The sequence below is a fragment of the Balaenoptera borealis genome (genome assembly GCF_965194805.1).
Source record: "Balaenoptera borealis genome assembly, chromosome: 2".
Classification (NCBI taxonomy): Eukaryota; Metazoa; Chordata; class Mammalia; order Artiodactyla; family Balaenopteridae; genus Balaenoptera; species Balaenoptera borealis.
The window spans coordinates 179,040,959-179,060,790 of NC_138867.1; the positions used below are offsets into that span (position 1 = coordinate 179,040,959).

Here is a 19,832-nt window from a genome sequence, read left to right on the forward strand (position 1 = left end):
CCCGCCACAGCTGTCACCTGTTTGAGAAACCCTTTCACGACTCCTGTCACTGGCTACTTCTTTCCTTGTATATTCATCTAAAGCAAGACTTAAAAATGTGCATCACACTTTGTCTCCTTTCCATACTGAGAGGTCCCTGGAAAACCTAGTTAATTAATCTTGCTCCTTAGAAATATCAGGTATACATGTACTAATTAATGGACATCTTTTACTGCACAACTACAAAATATGCAGCTGGAGCCCCTATACTTTCAAAGAAGTAAATGAGTCTATTACAAACATGGAAGCAGACTAGCATTATGAATTAATAAGAAGATGCAGCAGATGACAATGGTGGACTTTACATTCATAGCTTGAATCCATCCAACTGAATCCCATAGGTTGGTGGCATGCTATCTGCTGGAAATATATCTAACTTGTGCGAGCCTGTATACACAGAACAGAAATCCCAGAGTGGCACCATAATGGATGGGGGCTCTGCTGCACTCCTTTAATCCTTACCATAAGCCCATGAAGAAGACACCCCCACACACACATTAGGAAGTCACATGCAGGCATTAATGTGTTGGCAAAGGCCTCAGAATTTATCTTCCCAACTGTCAACAGAACGTAGAGTACAGGGAACCAACCCTGTACGAACTCCAATGTGCTCCCCACCGACACAAAAAAGAGAGCAAGAGAGACAGAGAAGGAATTTTCATTGTCAAATATTGCATCAAACCAGTCATCATTTAATATTTGATGATCTTTCAATTTAAAATTTTTGTACCCGTTCTATGAAGATTTGACCTCTACTGGTTGGTCAACTGGCCCTGAGAATCTGATTTCTAATCAGTCTAATGTTGTCAGCACCTGTGACTATAATGTGATGCATCATGATAATCAACTAAACATTAAGTTAAATCTGAAACATCCCTATCAACTTTTTCCCAGTGATCGAAACCTTCCTTGCACCCAGCACCCAAGGGCTCTAGAGCAATTCCACCCGAATCTCAAAACAGCTCCAGGGCAAGGAAGGCCCTGTTCTCTGCTGTAGAGGATGGAGAAGGAGGACTCCTGAGTATCTATCTGTATCGGAGAACATCTAAGCACACAGTGTAAGAACACATCTTCCACTGTGGCTCTTCAGGACAATCAGCACTCTGAACCTTGAATCACCAGGCTCAGAAGCGTGAACTGCTGCGTTCCATCTGCCAGATTACCAAAGACTTTGTCCCTGTGGCTCAGCACAGCCCGCACCCTCGTTTGCATCTACGTCTAAGTCGCATCACTAAATTCCTCAGAGCAGCAACCCAAATCTCCTTTCTAATGGCTCAGCTGTTCTGAGCAAACACTTTATTAAGCCAGACCTCTCCAACTCTCAGTTCTTATTAAAAACTCCATGCACACATGAGCTAGACCTTTGTCCCTTCATTCCTTATTAATGGTAAGAATCTTCCTGAATCTTTTCATCACCATCTAGAACAAGGCACTCCATGAAGAAGGGCAGCTTATTCATCAGGAATGTCTCTCTTTCCAGTTTGACAGTTAATATCTATCCTAGTAAGGTTCTTGCTTGCTCTGTACCATCTTCACATGATATGTTACTACAGACCAGCAAAGAAACATTTAAACCCAAATCCTTATGTGTATAACTGAGTCACTCTGCTGTACAGGAGAAATTAACGCAGCATTGTAAATCAACTATACTTCAATTTAAAAAGGTAAAAACAAAAAACAAACAAAAAAGAAACCCCAAGTCCTTAGTAACTTCCCATTCCAGAAAAGTCTGTGTATAAAAGCAGCAGCATTCCCCCAGGTGTGGGTCAGAGTCCACCCACACCCAGAGGATTTAGAAAGACAGACTTTCATAACAGCAAGTTTCTCCTGGCATTCTACAGCCCTGCTGGTGGGCGGGGGCGGGGGGCGGGGGGCGGGGGTGGGGGTGGGGGGGTGACGCCTGAAGGCAATTCTAAAAGGCAGGATCTCAATGTGATTAAGAGCCAAGCTCCGGAGCCAGACAGCCTGGGTCCATATCCCACCATTACTAGCCATGGGACCTTAGGCAAGTCACTGTGGGCCTCAGTTTCCAATGAAATGGGGATAACAGTACCTACACGTCATGCGGTTCTTGCGAGGACTAAATGAAATAACACAGTGTTACTACTACAAGTGATATAATTATATTTCGGTTATTAAGTTGGGAGGGCTGGAAGATTTAAATAATAGTATGCCATATTTTGCATTATATAAATGCTAAATTAAACAAATGCCTCTGCTCACAATTTGGAGACATCAGAGCAGATGCTCAAGAACTCACCCAGTCCAGCACTCCAGGGGAGACAAGTGCTGGAGGCAATAGGAAAGCTTTAAAGTTTTATTGGACAATTATTGGGAAGATCTGAAACACAGAAAACCTCAAGAATTTAGTAACTAAGAGAATTAACACTTCCCTACCGCTAAGTCTAGCTTCTGGAATACAAACTATTTAAAGCAATTCAAAGATATCAGATTCAGTACAGAAGTGGAAGCGAGATATCACTTATTAAAAATGGGTCTGCTGCTTAAAGGTCACCTGAGAGCCAACGGCCAACAAAGGTAGGTATAAGCAGGAAGGAAACACAAATCTTACCATTTATTCTGCCCATGTTCATCCCAGATCCAAATCGACCCATGTTTTCCATACCACCACCAAAGGGTCCCTCCATGCCTGAAAGAGACATTCGCATTTTAGCACCAGCCTAACAAGACTCAGACTGAACAAGCAAAGAAAAATGTTTTTACAAGTTTCACCTACGGCATTTTCTGCCAGAAACTCACCAAGTTTAAGGGCTTTTGGAGAAAAAAGGCTAGTGCCCTTACTTAAAAATCACTATCTTCAAAAGGCTGATCTAATCCAACCCCTTCAACGAAGAGACAAGCAAAGAAAGGCCCAGAGAGATGGAGTGATTTGCCCAAGGTCACAGAGCTAGTTAGTGAGAAAGCCAGAACCAAAGGCCAAGACACCCACTAGAAGGATCAACAGGTAAAAGTAATTTCTAGACTCAAACTTTTTGGAAACCTAAGTGAGAATTTCATGCAGGGCTTAAGAGAAAAGGAAGGGGGGAAAAAGAGAGGGAAAACCATACCTAAAAGTAATTACATTTGTACTTCATTTTAAAGTTCTTACCTCCCATTTTATTTATTCCAAATCCTATGCCTTCCATTCCCATTCCTTAAAAAGAAAAAGTCAATGCAAACTAAAATTATGTCAAAGCAGTAAAGTTTGAACTTAAAAAGCACAAGAAATTCCACACCAGCAAATGAGCAAAAATATCCCTGACTACAAATATATTTTAATTGTCAAGTGCAAAAAATGGGGTGGGGGCTCTTCCATTTCAACTGTCAAACTAGTACATTCCAAGAAAACTATTTAAGCCTTTAACAAAATAATCACCATGTGACTCAAAATTTTATAGTGTCCACATAGTTTCATTAAATGCCCAAGTTAGACAGTTTTAAACATGAAATATAAATATCAGGTACAGACTAGGGAACAGAAGTAGATTTAAAACTCCCTTTTAAAGGTAAAACTCTCTAAATATAAAGCAGTTCCTCAAAACGCTGAGGCTTCCCTCCCTGCCACCTGCAGCCTTTCCTCTGAGGTATCAGTCAGGGGATGTGGTGTTCAGACTGGTATAGCCACCCAAGGTGATGGGCCAAGTCGTTTTGGTCAGCCCCAGAGTTTAATCTGGGAGGGAGTCAAAGGATATGAAGAACTGACAACAGTAGGGTAGAGGGCATCCATCTTGCAATTCAAAGAATTTCAAGAAAGACATAGGCCTGAGGTTATAAAAATGAAATATTTTAAAATGATATATGAATGCTTCATTGCACGAAAACGAAAATGCTAAAAAGTAAAGTTCAAAGTTTATTCTACACGCCAAAGCTTTTATTCATTAGCTATTTCTTCTTAAACAAAGAGAACACTGTGCATCATTCGTCCTTGTGGCCTATGACAGCTATACTGTCATGCAATGAGGCCCTCCATACCTTTCTGCATCCACCAACGCCCCTACCTCTAGAAGCCATGTCAACACCAGGTGAGAACCCAAGGGCGTCTGGGTGATAGACTGTGGCAGTGCTGTGGTCCCAGGATCAGGAGACCTACAGTTTCTGTCACTAACTGATAGTGTGACCTTGAGCAAGACCAACTCTCTGGCTTGCCTCCTTTTACCAAAAGGCTTAACTGAGTACCTCAGCTCAGAAGGTCTCGTGAGGATAAAATGCAAAGCATAATAGCTTTAGAAAAGAACACTCAACTCGGTAAAAATACAAAATACTGTTTTTATCAAAATAAATCAAAGATAAATAAGGAGGGAATTAATTTTGTCCCAATTAAAGCCTCATTCCATTTGAACTACTCAATGTCCAATTATCCCAATAGTTAACTTTAATAACTTTAACTTCCCCGGAAATCCCCAGTCGAGGCACACCGTATTCCTCACCTGCGGGTCCTATGTTGCCCATTCCAATGCCTTTATTCAAATGATTAGCGTCAATAGGCTGCCCTCCTGGTCCTAACCCCATGCCAATACCACCAAGTCCATCTGAAAGGAAAAGACAAAAGTCAGAGTATTGATTCCACTTACTCAGGAAACCATGACTCTCAAAGGCAAAAAGAGCCTTTGTTTACTGTGTTGTAGCTGTCACGCTTATCCCACCGCCCACCTCCACCAGCAAATCCAGGGTCTAATCCATGCGTCAACAAGGGCGCATTTGGGAGCTCTTCCTTTTAAGGCATAAGCTCTTATACAACTTTACGGTTAGAGTGTGAGATATGTATAAAACAAGGGCACCACGTGCCACAACTACTGAAGCCCACGTGCCAAAAGCCTGTGCTCCGCAACAAGAGAAGCCACCGCATGAGAAACCCACTCGCCGCCACTAGAGAAAGCCCATGCACAGCAACAATGACCCAACGTAGCCAAAACTAAATGAAAAATAAATTTTAAAAAATTAAATTAAATTTAAAAAATAAAACAAGGGCAACTAAAAATCAGTTCACGTGGAAACTACAGAGAAGAACCATGAACAACCCACTCAACGAGAATCGTGAGCACCGATTTGTTTCCCTAAATCGTGAACTGAGAAATGTTTAATCAAAACAGGCAACTGGAGACATCAGGTGGTAAGCAGTACACATATGCCCAACCCACACCTATCAACCTGGAGACCCAAAGGACTTTTCTCACGAAAAACAATGTCATAAACCAGCCAGTTAACACACTGGGCTTACACTATTCTCTGACCCTGCTGCAGGCGGTTTTAACAACAATGAAGCTAGTGTATTCAAAGAACATATCTTCTACCCAGAAAGCTTCCTAAGGCGTGCATCGTACCCAACCCACCTTAAACTCCCTGCTCCACAAACAGGGAGCAGCCAACAAGGCCTGACAGCATAAGACACTTACAATGCTCTGGGTCACCATGGGTCGGAGGCTTAAACCAAGACCAGGTGAGATTTTTGAAACGGGAACACAGTTCACTAAAAAAACCTGACACCAGTTCCCAAATATTTAATCTGATTAAAATCCTGTTCTTAAATTGCATAGAAACAGCAGCAGGAGTTCACCAAGGTTACTTAGTCCCCAAAGCACTGACGACTCTGAAGTCAACCCTCTGAAATGTGCTGGGGAGATCAAAAGCCACAGATAACGGGCTCCCTGGAGCCCAGTGTGCCTGCCGAGGCTGCCAGGCAGCCCTCACCCGCCTCCTCCAGGCCCAAAGTCAACAAGAGCCATCGCCCTGTTCCTGGGTAATTACTGCACGTGATCACACTGATTATGACAAGGAAATGGGGTCCTTAACTTTCAACAGATGAGCCATCTCCTATTCTTGAAACCACAGACCTCCGCTCAAAATCTGCCTCTACGATGCTTCTACAATCCTAAGCTGCAAAGAAGAGTTAGTGTTCTAGTCTAGGCTCCCGTTCAGTTCAATCTCCCACGGCTGAGCCACTGCTCCAGACAGGAGGGACTGGCCGGCCCTCCAAACAGCTCCACCCCAGCAGCCTCAGCGGGGGAAGTCCTCCCTAGCACAGCACAAGCAGATCTTGCCCTCACCCACCACCCAGTCTTCCTTCTACAGATTAGCCCTGCCCGCACCGCAGATTCCCCAACCCTCATGCTACAGCAGGCCCTCACTCCCACTCCCTGGGCTGTCTGTGCTCAGGCTCTGCTCCTCTCTGTGGGCCTGCCAGAGGGAGTGTCTAGGACTTAACTACTGTGCGCTGTTTCCACCCACGCAGTGACCAACCAACCAACAAGCCTTCCCTGTCCCAGGATAGATTTTCACCTGCATGTTGCGAATAACACTATATAAAACTTCTGATTGCTGTACTTCACACCGATTTAAAGTGTGCAGTTAGTGATTTTTAGTACGTTCAGAGTTACACAACCATTACCACTATCCAAATTCCAGAACATTTTCATCACCCCCAAAAGAAATCCCATCCCCATAAGCAGTCACTCTCCACTCACCCCTTTCCCCAGCCCCTGGCAACCACAATCCACCTGTCGTGGACTCGCCTATTCTAGACATTTCTCAGAGATGGAATCAAGGTTCATCCATGCTGTAGCATGTATCAGTACTTCACTCCTTTTTACGGCTGAGTACTATTCCACTGTGTGGATTTATCACATTTTATTTACCCATTCATCAGCTAGACTCATGCTACCATGAACATCTGTGTACAAATGTCTGTGTGGATGTTAAGTTTTTAGCTCTCTTGTAGTATACCTAGGAGTGGAATTGCTAGGCCACATGGTAATAACCAATCTCTTTTGAACCCAAGTGCAACCTGGCTTTAATTCCCTTTGCAGTTTGTTTCTTCCCAACTACAGCCTCTACATCCTGAGTAGCCTGCCTCACACCACAGTGTAATCCTAACAATCCTTCCTAAGTTGTGAATTTCTCCACTCATTTTTTCACCCAGAAAAATCTATAGGGCAAACAAACAAACAACCTTTTTGAATGTTTTACTCAAGAATGGTCAAGATAACTGACATGGCACAAGAATGACATGGCACAAGTTCAAAGGTAATTGCAGTTTTCTGGTTAGAATAAATCAAATTCAAAATTTTAGCCATAATAATTGAGACACTTACGGGGAAGTTGTTGTGGACGCTCAGGAGGGAAAAAATCTCCCTTTGGTAAGGCCCTCTCATCCTGAAAGAGAAAGTGAATAAATCTCACTATTCCCTGCAGTACTGTTAGCAACAGCAAAAGATGGAAATCATTCCTATCAACAGAGGATGGGTTAGATACATTATGATACACCCATGCCATAGAATAACATGCAAGTATAAAAAGAATATGTGAGAGTTGCTACCTTTTGTGTAAAGGGGGAAAGATTAAAAGAATATACATTCATATCACTGTGGGGGATGGATGGAACCTGGGCACAAAGTAAGAGCAAGACTCCCACACTGAATTTTTCATGCTTTTTGACTTTTGAATCATGTGAAGCAATTATCTATTCAAAACACTAAACTGAATGTTTAAAAGAAACTAAAAAATTCCTTTAGAGCTCCTTTTATGTCCTTCCTGATTTGGAACCCTGACTAGATTGCCCTCAGCACGTTCCGGTCATGCTTGTATTAATACTATTATCTTTGGCATCTTGGGCACAGCCATAGTTGGGCTAATGTTTATACTGAAACGCTTCAATAGAACTTTAAAGGCTTTCTGAATCAGACTTAATTATGTTCACAATAGATATGATGCTAATTAAACGTACTGCAATACTCTGAAAACTGGCAACCTATATATATAAAACCATTCTCTGAAACTGATCACTTGCTCAAGCAGGATACGCAAGTGACCTCCTGACCATGCCAGTAACTGTGCAAAGGAAAAAATATCCGAAGAGGTGCATGAGCAAAAAGTTATTTCTGTCATAAATTTGCTCAACGTGCTGTACCCTTTAACTTGGACTGATCCATAAATAAAAGTACAGTGGCTATGTGTATGTATACTCTTAATAAACCCGTGTTTTTGCTAAACTTATCTGAGTATATTAAAGGAAAGATCCTATTTACTTACCATTTTCACGTGCATTGGTCTGTCAAATAGCAGTTGGCCATTAAACATAGCTGATATTACAATTAAGGCTATTTCTTGCAATTCTAGAAACACGCACAGCAGAACAGAAATACCTAAAAGAAAAATACCCCAACTGCTGCCACCAGTCCCTCTAAGTGGTGAATTTATGAGCAATTTTGATTCCTGTTTATACTTTCAAGTATTTATCCCTACAGTAAACATTAAAGGGACAATAACTAACACTCAAGGGGAAAAAAGGAAACCTCCGCTTACTCCTTAGGTGTGGCGCGCCATTTATAAAACCTTACACGTCTCACCAAACCATCCTCCTCTTCCATTAACACTGAGATCAGTTTTCTGTATGTGTCCAATAAGTCAGGTGTCCTACCATTTTTTGGAGTACCATGTTTTCTGGGTAATATACTAAGTGACAATCTTGCCTGAGTTTAGTTACAGTGTTCATGTGTGGTATTCTCCCTGTGACTACAAAGATGTAACTCTGGGGTGAGTAGGGTGAGCAGCCTAGGGTCAGAGAAGTGCTTCTTCCAGAATGTCAATCCACTGAAGAGATAGGGCCCTATAAGGACTTACATATGAAATAACACTGAATTTCTCTCCAGTGGCACATTCTTTGGACTTCTCCCTTCAAACCAGTCTCCTCTAAAAAGAAGACAATGGAAAAGACCACTCATGGACATGTGCCTGTTTTCTAACCATCTCTTCTATCTACATAAGTACAATACTATGTAGATACTTTGTACTCCCTTAGTAATATCCATAGTAATGTATTCTCTCTAGTCACATAAGAAATACTAATACACAAAATTACCACTTCCCCACACAAACCTGTCTTACTAATACAACATTTAGGCTAAACTAAATTCACCAGGAGTTGAATTCCGATAAAAGGATACATATAGCTTGCACAGCTTCAATGGACTGTTCAAAAGTAACAGTGCCTATTCCACGACTTTTTCCATCTTTATCCTCAAGAATGTCTGCTCGGACCACCACACCAGCCATACTAAAAACTTCCTTCAGTTTCTTCCAGCCAACTTTATAATCCAGCTAATCAAGGGAAAGGGGAGGAAAATATCATTGTAAACATTTTTACTACATGAATGTGACATGCTCTGGTTGGAAAACAAGCATTAGAAAATGTCACAAAAATAATGTCACAAAAATATGTCAGTATAATTTTTCAAATAGGATTACGAAGGTTTGCCTTCTACTATTTACTGTCTCTTTTCTCTGAAATAACAATTTAAGTCACCTCATACCTTTCAAGTTAATGCTTATTTTGTGAATACTAAAAAATGCTGTTCCCCAGATAAGGTTTACCATCATCCTCCCCAATCCACTTTCTTTTAAAAATACTTCCCTCTGCAAATGGCAAAGTATTACCATTCACCCAGACATTAACAGGAAGAGGGAAATAAATGTCAATACACAATCTCTGCTCATACACTTTACCCTGCACCTACTTTTATACACACCAGCAAAACTCCATAAACATGGCCCCAACAGGACCATGGTCAAGCCTGTGTGACTTATGACTGCAGTGGTCATTAGGGGACAAAGCCCAGCCCAAGGATGATTTTTTAAATAAATCAAGAAGATAACATAACCCTCTTTTAAGTTTTTCTTCTCAAATGTCAGAACTACTTTTATAACACATTGACAAGACTGTCTAAAGTAGAAAATCAAACTTTATGAAACAATGTTTCCATTTACTTACATTTGCTACAAATACTGTGCTTCCAAGTCTTCCAGCCTGTAATGCATGGATAATCTCATTTGGGATGTTAGGATTATTTAGGATACTGGGTGGGATATTAATCATTCCTGGGCCACCTGGTCCCATACCCATCCCACCAGTCGTAGCCATCACCTTTTGCATTGCTCTCCTGGCATGTTCACCATCAGGATCCTAAAACAAGCACAAAAGGGTTACATTTAACTGACCCAGTGACAATTAAAACCATGCTCCCACAGTAAGTGATACCCCCAAAACTTCAGAGATTGAGAGGTTGTTTGGAAACCATTTCTCAAAATCTGTAACAAAAAATTCAAATGAAGTAAAACTAAACCACCAGGCCAGGAACAATTCTAGCCAAAAGAATGAGGAAGAAAGGAAGGGTGTAAAATTTAGCTCTCAATTGAACTAAGTAAAAAAAGTAAAAAAAGCAAAAAAAGGGAGGGGGGGGGGGTGGATGACATTAAAACTTCCAGGTTGAAATAAGATCTTCAAGGGCTTGGTACAGTTGAATCTCACTAACTCAATGGGGTTTTATAATTTCTGCAAACCCAACTGGTGATTTTCCCAAAAGGTTGAAAACACAGCTCTAGACCACCAAGGTACTCCATCCTTCAAGTATTCAGGCATTTGACTCATGTGTAAAGTCTGGAAAGGTTTATGAATCTCTGGTGTTGACAATATTCTTGAACTCTTTGCCCTTCTGCGTGCTACCTTCACCCAAGAGAACTTAAGCGCTACCATGCTTTCCTCTCTGAGCTCGCATATACTGACCTTCCTCCAAGAATAAGAGGTAAAAATAAGTCAAGGAAGGATTGAATTAACAAAAAGCCTCCCACTTCCCTCCAGGGAGAGAAGATACCTGATTTGGATTAGCTATGAAAAAGGATTTAAACTCATTTTAAAAAAGAAAAAAGATGGGCCAAGAACAGGGTTCAGACTGAGTAAAACTGTAGATGTAGAATACCTTAAAACAAACAAACAAAAAAACAAACACACAAAGAGTAAAAAAAAAACCATGGACTCAGTTTGACTGCCCCTGAGAAAACCAAGGCAGGCTGGCCTAATACAAATCAGAGATGTTAGGAAGGCAGTCACCAGTGGCTCAAGATGTGCTCAGCCACTATCCCAAAGTTCTTACAGGAATGACTGCTGAAGCCTGTGACTGACCCTCCTCATTAACAACAACAGGTTGTTCTGCTCCGTAAAATGTCATCAAGGACTATTCTGTCTTTTCCTAACTCCAAACAGGGAAACTCGACAACTACAAATGGTATCCACAGTGTTTCATGAGCTTACTTCTTTGACTTTCAGTGGTCTTCCACTCAGACTATGCTTGTTTAGAACTTCAGCAGCTTTTTTCATGCTCTCTTCCATCTTGAATTCAACAACGCTATGAAGAGTCAAAAGGAAATGAGTGAAACCAGTCCTACAACTTAGAAGGCTCAATTGCCAATAAGTAACTAGACAATACTTACGCACATCCCTTTGGAAGAAGCCACAGACAGTCAGAAGAGCAAGGGGAAAAAAAGAAAAGAAAAAAATAGTAAATTTCAATGACAGTTATAAATTAAAAATATGATTTATGTAACAGTTTTTAAATTAACCCTTCTAAGGGGAAGCTGACAGAAGTGTCTTGCCTAGCCTTCCTTATTAAGAGCTCAGCTCCTTAGTATCTCCTCTTCCTTCACATTACCAGCCTTGCACTATAGCTGCTGAAGTTATAATGAGCAGACCTAAATTCAGGTTCTCCGAGAAATCACACAAACTTTAGATCTGCTTCTCTCTGTACTCAATCAATTCCTTATCATACTCCTCCTAAATCCATCCCTTCCATAAATTAAGCTCATCCTTTTGATTATTCTAAGCCATTCTATTGCACGACAGAAAATAGTTAATTTTCTCTTTAAACTAGGCCAATTTTAAACGTTCAAGTTTTAGTATTAGTTTTACAATTTACTGGCACAAAGGCAACTTTTCAGAATCTTTGGTTCACGCAACTTGCAAATACAGCAAACAACCAAAAGTAACATTTTCTAGACAAGAACACACGTTTTACATTAATGTACCACCGCTAAAATTCCATGCATAATTCACACACAGCCAATTCCTCTGTTAACAAAGAGACAATGCTGCTATTGGTCCCCAGTTATCCAAATTGGGCATCCAAACAGAATACCAAAAAGCTCTTTGCCCAGCCATTTGGAAAAGCGGGACTCCCGTTTGCAAATCCCCTCCCACCCCACTCGAATGTTTGGCAAAATCAAACATAGCTACTATAACATGAGCACTCACTGCCTTCCTGATTTCATTCGATTCCACGCCACCATACAGTTACATTTTTCATGTAGTAAATCCACAGAAGAAATTCTCTCAGACACTTACCCTTGACTTTCCTTCAGCGTCCATTAAGAGCTCCACGTATGTTACCTCACCAACTACAAATCAGTTTCCAGACGACACATAAACCAAGGGAGAAAAGCCAAGAAAACAATGGGAATTTAGAACAATCATCAGCAACCTTGTATGGAGCCTCTGCCTTATAAGAAAGCCCAGAAACACTCCATATTCTCTAAACCACCACACTAGGCATTACAGGTGTGCAGTAAAAGTAGGTGAAACTTGTTAACAATGTCCTTGATTTTCCTCCCACCTCAAACAAGCTATTTCCACAGATTTCCATATCAATTTCCCTGTCTGAAATACTCATTCATGACTAGAGGCAATCCAAATCTACAGGAAAGAAGTCTGCATGATTCACTTTTTTGGAGAAAGGAAGAAAACAGTTTTACAAATACACTCTTAATATTGAAAGAAGGTGAAGAGCACACAAATTGCAATGCCACTGAACTGAGCTCAAATGCTAACTACAAAGATGTGTATATGTATAATATATATCCTCAAAGGCGCACACACGGCATGGCCGGCTACGTGGGTGTGCAACCTGTCCAATCGCCTGGGGCTCTGCACTGAGGGCCATGCACTTGGTTTAATGTTCTGTTGCTGTCTTGAAATTCTCAGTAATTTTTAAATAAGGGGCCCTGTGTTTTCATTTTGCACTGGGCCCCACAGATTCTGTGGCTGGTCCTGCACACAGCACTAGGCTCCACAGCCGTCACAAGTAGGATGTGTAGATATTCTATCACAATACCAGAGCAGCATCTGGGTTCTCTTCAGTGAATTAAAATTAAGCCAGGCTGTATTCTTGCTGCTCTCTCAACCTTCTCATTAAAGGACACAGATAAATGCAAACTTAGAGCTCAGTCTGCATCTAAACAGCTACACAGACTCACTTAGGATGCTAATCTATACAAAGGGGAAAAAACAAAGCATTTCAAAAGATTCCGCAGATTTTCCTCAAGGTTTGGATTGCCAATTCATGACCACCACAACCAGATGTTAGAACCCACCTAGACAACCACCAAAATGGCTGCTGAACTTGAAGATGGCACACAGACACCAAAAAACCCCCAGAAATTTAAGTGTTAACTTTGTGGAAAACAATATCTAAGCAGGCTCTCCAAAGTCAAGAAAGGGCTTTTGTTCTAAGAAATACTTTTTCTTTTTTAACGATTATTTTTATGATGGTAAAGCCTTCTCTCATTCAGCTTTCAATTTGGTTTAGCAGCCAAGGGTAAAAATAACCCTCTTAATGGGCCCAAGTCCTTCCTAGTCTAATTCCTTTGTTCAAAGGATATTAAAATTATTATGAAGATTTTAAAATTAATATACCAAGGAAAGACTGAAATGTAAAATAAAAGTATTTTTAAAAATTTGAAGGACATATTAGTAGTATATTTGCATGGCAGTTGACAGCAAGAAGGCCAAGTGTTCAAAGTTTAACTGTATAGCCTCACCTCCCTTGTCCTTTCCTGAAACATTACAAACCAAACCAGCACTTTGCACAAAACAGGAAGGAGAATCAGTGCAAAGAAATGAAGAAACAAATTAGGAGGGACTGGTATAGTTTAACTTTTGGACTATGTACAACTGAAAAATGATCACAGCCAAGGGACAGTCATACAAATTGGCTTTCTGTTATCCTTACAAAAATAAAGCAATTCCCAAAATGTTGTAGTCATTCCTGAGGCCATGTTAAAAGCCATTTGTTTCAACAGCAGCAGCCATTTGAGGACCAACAGCCCCTGTCTCCACGTTGATGAAAATGCCAAGTAGTGTCAAGACAGTAAAGAGACCCAACCCCAAGTTTACTTCCTAGAGCTGTGACTACCGCCTAATAACCTTAAAAATAACTAAAACAATCACAGTATCTAACTCTGACAGCTGTAACTACGTTGTCAGAATTCAAATATTGTTGCATTTTCAAAGTTTCTAGTTTGTGCCCATAAAGACACTGATTTATATCAAAAAGCTGTCATTGCAACCCAGAAACCAAGCAAGTCCAAACCAAACTTTTTTCCATGGTCATAACCATTTTTACAAAAAGCCAGGTTTAGAAATTAGGACTTTTTCTACTTAACATTCTAGAGACAGCACAAATCCAACTTCAATCCTCTGCACCAATACTCTGCTTAAAATGTTCCCTCTTTTTCCCCAAATGGTATAGTTGTTTATTAAAAACAAAAAATTACATTTAAAAAAGCCTCCATCCTATCAGTTTAGCCATAGGTTAGGCGAGCCTTGCGGCTCTACCATGAGTAGTGTTGTTCCCGAGTATCAACAATAATGACCATGCTCCTCATGAATTCATAATATTCTGATCTCTACCCTGAGAGACCACATCAATTCAGAGATGTAAGCAAATCACTGTTACAGGATCTGCAACAGTTGCCAGTTCATACTTCCCTACATGAAGAGAATAATAAAACCTTTAAAAGACCACCTCTCTTTTAGTTCTACATTATTAAAGCAAAGACCTGTTTAGTATAGTCAGTACAACTATCAACAAAACTTTGAAGGCAAAATTTACCAACTATTCATAGTCTGGTCACATTCAATGAAATGAAGTTTAAAAGAGCAAATCAACCAGAGCAGATCAGTTAGGACTGAGGCAGACTTAACAAACTGGCAGTAGCAAGTCTCACAGACATGGAATTCACAGGTATTAATGAAAAATACTGCTGCTCCTCTCATTCCTGAACATAGATGGAATCCATGGAATCCCAAGGGCAGGCTACTAAGACAAATTCTACTGCAGCTTTAAACATCAAAATATCTAAATGAAAAAACTAAGACTTTGAAAAATCTAATGCCAAATGTCATCACCTACCTTTTATTTTTTTTAAAGGTAAGATACTTTAATATTTATTTATTTATTTGACTGCTCCAGGTCTTAGCTGCAGCATGTGGGATCTAGTTCCCTGACCAGGGATCGAACCTGGGCCCCCTGAATTGGGAGCACAGAGTCTTAACCACTGGACCACCAAGGAAGTCCCTACCTTTACTTTAAAATGCTCAAAGAACTCATTATTAACCAACATTTAGGTGGATTATTAAAAATATTACCCCAAGAATAAAGCATATCATTAGGGTAAGATAATGAGCAACACTAAAAGAATTCACGTAGTCCCTTGGAGCTACTTTAACACTCCTGCACATACTTATATCACAAAGAGTATTTGTTTCTGTATTCTCATTTCATTTACTGCTCAAGGCTGAAACAAACGCGCGCACGCACGCACACACACGCACACACACACACACACACAAAGTACAGGGGCTAAAGCTTCACTGAAAAGAATTCAAAGGGGGGTGGGGGAGGAGCTCCAAAGCAGGGCATGCTCTAATGGAGGGGTGCATGGAATAAATGCATATTTTAACTTGGAAAGCCTGTTTCTTTAATATACAGACAACTTGAAACACGGCAAAATAATTATTCTATACAATGATTACTCAATTTATGGAAAAATTAGAAAATGATTAAGCACCTTCTTGCTCCTAATTCCATGGACGAGACAGAATACTGCCTCTCTAACTCGACCAAAAACCAACAAATAAGCCAGGCAGGCTGCACTATTAAGGTTCAACCCAAGTACCCACAGATATGAATGCTTTAGCATCAACAGGCCTTTCCAAAACGCAGGCTGAATTTCCAACAAAGGAAAATATGAAGGAGCCACACAGACTGGGTAGGGATTTTTACTTAAATTGAAAATAAAGTTCTGCTCCACAGACCCACAATGTAGATTATCTTCAAGAGCCAACAGAGACTTACTATTGGACTATACTTGCCCTCTGGGCCTCAGTTTTCTGTCAGCTGGAATTTGAAACTGACTTAAAGTGATGTATTCAATAAAAACAGAAGGATTAAGTTCTTAAGAAATCTTTGCTTACACAAGTTAAACTGAATGCTGCTAAACTTGAGACTGATTGAGAGTAAGCTGTATCACTGACCTTCCTTTCTTTCCTCCTCAAACTGTCCTCCATGTTTACTCACTGCTTGTGCAGCTCAGTTCTGCCTCGGTTGCAGCTGCCCCACCTCGATGCTGCTGGCTCCCTGGTTAGGCCAGGAGAACAACAGCCCAACGACGAGCTTTCTTCATCCACACAGGACTTCTCGGTAATGTAGCACAACACTATTTAAGTTTAGAATTCCCAAGATCAATCACCTTTTGTTCACGGAAGTCTTAATTTTTCGCCCAGACCTTATGGTCAAACACTTTTGAGATGTGTATCCCAATATCGATCCAGTGATGAAAATGAGGTAGCTGTTGAGCCTGTTAAGTCACTTTCAAACCTGGTTTGGCAATCTCCAATTCAAATTTCCTATTACACTGGCTCTCAATTTTTGTTTCAATCCACTCTTCAGTGTTCACAGCAGTCATTCGTTCCAAGTAGTATCTCCGTTAAAAATAAGCGTGATCAAAAGGACGGACAATAGAAACCTTTCCTTTGCTCAATCAGACACTTAGAGCAGGAAGGGGAAAGCTCAGGGAAAGCTCAAGTTCAATTCTGCAGGCCGTTTAATCCATGTCCCCGAATGATATGATGGGGGAGGGGGCGGGGGAAGCACCCTGGCACAGAACAAAACAAAGCTCTCAGTACCTTTTCTCTTTGAAGTCAGCAATGCTGATTTCATGATAGTGCCACCAAACAAGCTTTGTGATCCCATCCAGGGGAAAAGGCATAAGTGGTATGTTCACGTAATACATGCGTTATTAACAGGATCTCCTAGAAGGCTGTTAAATGCTCACAAACATGGAGAATATACACTTGGTGTCCAAGGAGGGAGAAAAGATCGGGAACTAGGGAGGGGTACGTGAAGCACTCTCAGGCATGATTATCCTTAGAACAAAAACTCCTGTCTTGCCATCTCAAAGCTACTACTTGAGTTCTGACAGGCAGCAATTATAGGCAGTGCTGCAATGACAGAGCATTTTTCAGATCTTTAAGCCGAGGACAACTAATTCTAGCTATTCCACTAGTTTCCTGAAACAACAGCACTGCGATTTCATCAGGAATAGACTCTTAAAATGCAGACTGATAAAGAGTGGTTGGATTATAACAGCCCAAATCTCTGTGGTTTGCCCACTTCAGAGACTATTTTGAGACTAATACTTTTAGATTGTAAGTGCCTCTATCCGCAACTTTTTTTTCCTATGCAACAAGTCTTCAAAAACCTTAAAACATGTGCAACACATTTCAAGTAAATATTTCAGATTTCAAATAATCATTGAAACATATTTTTGGTATACCAAGACATGAATTAAAATATTTTTTAAAACCACATAATGAAAATAAAGACATTTTTAAGAAATTGTACATATGTAAACAGTAAATTTCTTTAGACTTCACATACTGAATATAAGATTTACCATAAAAAGATTACCTTTCTCTTATGAATCCCTTTATCCACAATCCAATACTTCTAATAATTTAATTAAACAGAAAAGTAATTAATTTAACCTGTACAGGGGAGCTCTAAACAAGAACATTTTAAGGTTTGTTAAGAATAACTGATTTACTGCACACCTGTAATTCTAAATTACACCACCAAAAATACACTGAAAGGGCTGAGCCAGGGCATTCATAGCAGTATGCCGAGGGAATATGAGAACCAGTTTGGAAGTATCCGAATAAACCACCAGGCTGGCTCCACACTTAATACAGTGCAAAATAGGAAATTGAGGTGAACTGCTTCTACATCCAGAAACGTCATGGCTGCTGCTGCTACCAGCTTTAAGGCTTCCAAAACTGAATTACTGAATGGTAAAGCAGTAAAAATGTCACCTACTTTATCCATCATGTCCCAAAACTGGTTCACACACTCCTAAAAATGGAAAAATAATTTGGCCTGCAATCTCTTACAAAATTCTAACAATTGCATTTTCAAAGCCACATTCCTGGTTCTTGGAACTACTATACCTTATTATCAATGGAAGTATCAATTCAGCGTTTCAACCAAATCACGAGAACACAAATTTGGGGGTTATTCCAAAAACTAATTCGAATGAGACCCAACTGTACTGTACAGAAATTCTAAGCTTTATTGAAGCAGCAGTCCCAAAAACCAAGAACACTGCATCTGGGATGCCACATGACACGCCCTTCAGACAAAAAGAAGAAACTTCACTCTTGCCCTAGGAGCATTGGCAGGAATGATTTGGCTGATCAAGGCAGGAAAACAAATCTCACACCAAAACGTTTTTCTATCCATGTTACCTGGAGAAATACTACATGGGAGCAGCCTACATGACTGTACAGAGAGGTTCATGGTGCCTAGTGCTTCTGGCATGCCATGGTTGAATTAAGTGATGGGACAATGATGGCAGTGGGCCATTCATAATTTCAAAACCCAATGCTGGGAGCACCAGTACACATACCAAAATGGCCTATCCAAGTGGCATCTGTCACTGAAATGTTAATCATTTGACAAATCAAGCTCAAATCTCTTTTCATTATGAATGCTCCAGAAAAACCAGTACCTTTCAGTCCTTCAAAAAGACTCCATTTAAGAATAATTTGATTCTAGGTTTCCCTTGGGGTAGGGGTGAAGGGAGACCTCAAGGCATTAGACAAATGGCTCTCTATGAATAATTTTGTTTAAACCTGGGCTGAGCAATCTCTTTAGGCCTGTGTGCCACCAGCAGGGCCCAGAATCAGGAAAAGACGACAAAAGAAGCAGAACAAGAGTGTGAAAAGAAGGAGGACACACGTGGTGTGCACGGGGGTGGTGGTGGTGGTGGGTAAAGCAGAGGACCATGGGGGCAACCAACCCCCTAGGACCTCCTGGTGGCAGCGGAGCTTCATTCAGTTGCTTCCTCTGCCCTAGGCCAGACTTTAACACCAGGGCTGTGACCAATGTGTGCCTAAAGGCACCAAACTACAAAGCAGATGCTTTATTTTGAGCTATCCAATTGCCAATCTATTCTGTGTTTTCCTCCCCAGGGTGGGGAAGCCTAACAGTTTAAATACAAGCTATGGTTTTATAATTTAGGATCCGAGCAGCACAAGTTCCAGCTACCAAATTTTGATCCCAGGAAGACAGCCACAAAATTTAAACAAACTACCTTCCCGCCAGAATTTTAAAACAAAAAGGAAGAAGAAAAAATTTCTCCCACCTCATATGAAGAATTCAAAAAATTTCCTTAACACAAAGAGGCTCCCCTCAAGCTTAATCAAAGCCCTATTAACCATATTAAGCCAGTAAAATCATTCGTAGGCCAAGGGATCAAACAAACAACCTTTTTGACACACAAGTGCATGACCACAAAAAGTAAAAATAAAAAAGTAGGATGGGGGCGCTTCACTCTCAAGCCTGGAGAGAACACATGCTCTACCCAGAACAGCTTCACTGACAAAAAAATAACCAAGGAATTATCCACAGAGAAGATGACACACCAACCTTCTGACCCTACTCAACCACCAGTACCATTACCTTTTTCTTTAACCAGGTCTTTAAGTGACTGCCATTTCACATCAAAAGGTATGTTTGTAATGAAGGCTCTGTATCTTTTAGTTGGATTGGCATATGGCTCAAAGCGATTGCCTCCTCTTTTTATGTTTTTCTCCTTCCTCTTCTCATTCTGAGCTGGTCGTTCTCCTTCACTGA

At 40.6% G+C, this 19,832-nt stretch overlaps 1 protein-coding gene across 14 annotated transcripts in view; it reads right to left on the bottom strand.

Moving 5' to 3' along the window:
* Positions 1-19,832, bottom strand: part of HNRNPM (heterogeneous nuclear ribonucleoprotein M) — a 177,307-nt gene that overhangs the window by 10,511 nt on the left and 146,964 nt on the right. For 5 of the 14 annotated variants that reach the window (XM_082381995.1, XM_082381990.1, XM_082381989.1 and 2 more), the window contains exons 2-9: positions 11,120-11,212; positions 9,803-9,994; positions 8,979-9,132; positions 8,065-8,114; positions 7,128-7,188; positions 4,467-4,568; positions 3,149-3,193; positions 2,612-2,689 (exon numbers count right to left, since the gene is read on the bottom strand). In XM_082381995.1, the coding sequence (XP_082238121.1) occupies positions 2,612-2,689; positions 3,149-3,193; positions 4,467-4,568; positions 7,128-7,188; positions 8,065-8,114; positions 8,979-9,132; positions 9,803-9,994; positions 11,120-11,197 (760 nt within the window). In that variant the 5' untranslated portion in view covers positions 11,198-11,212. Of the gene's footprint in view, positions 1-2,611; positions 2,690-3,148; positions 3,194-4,466; positions 4,569-7,127; positions 7,189-8,064; positions 8,115-8,978; positions 9,133-9,802; positions 9,995-11,119; positions 11,214-11,298; positions 11,307-12,205; positions 12,259-19,658; positions 19,829-19,832 lie in introns of all 14 variants that reach the window. The other 9 variants (XM_082381986.1, XM_082381985.1, XM_082381992.1 and 6 more) reach the window with 5 other exon arrangements.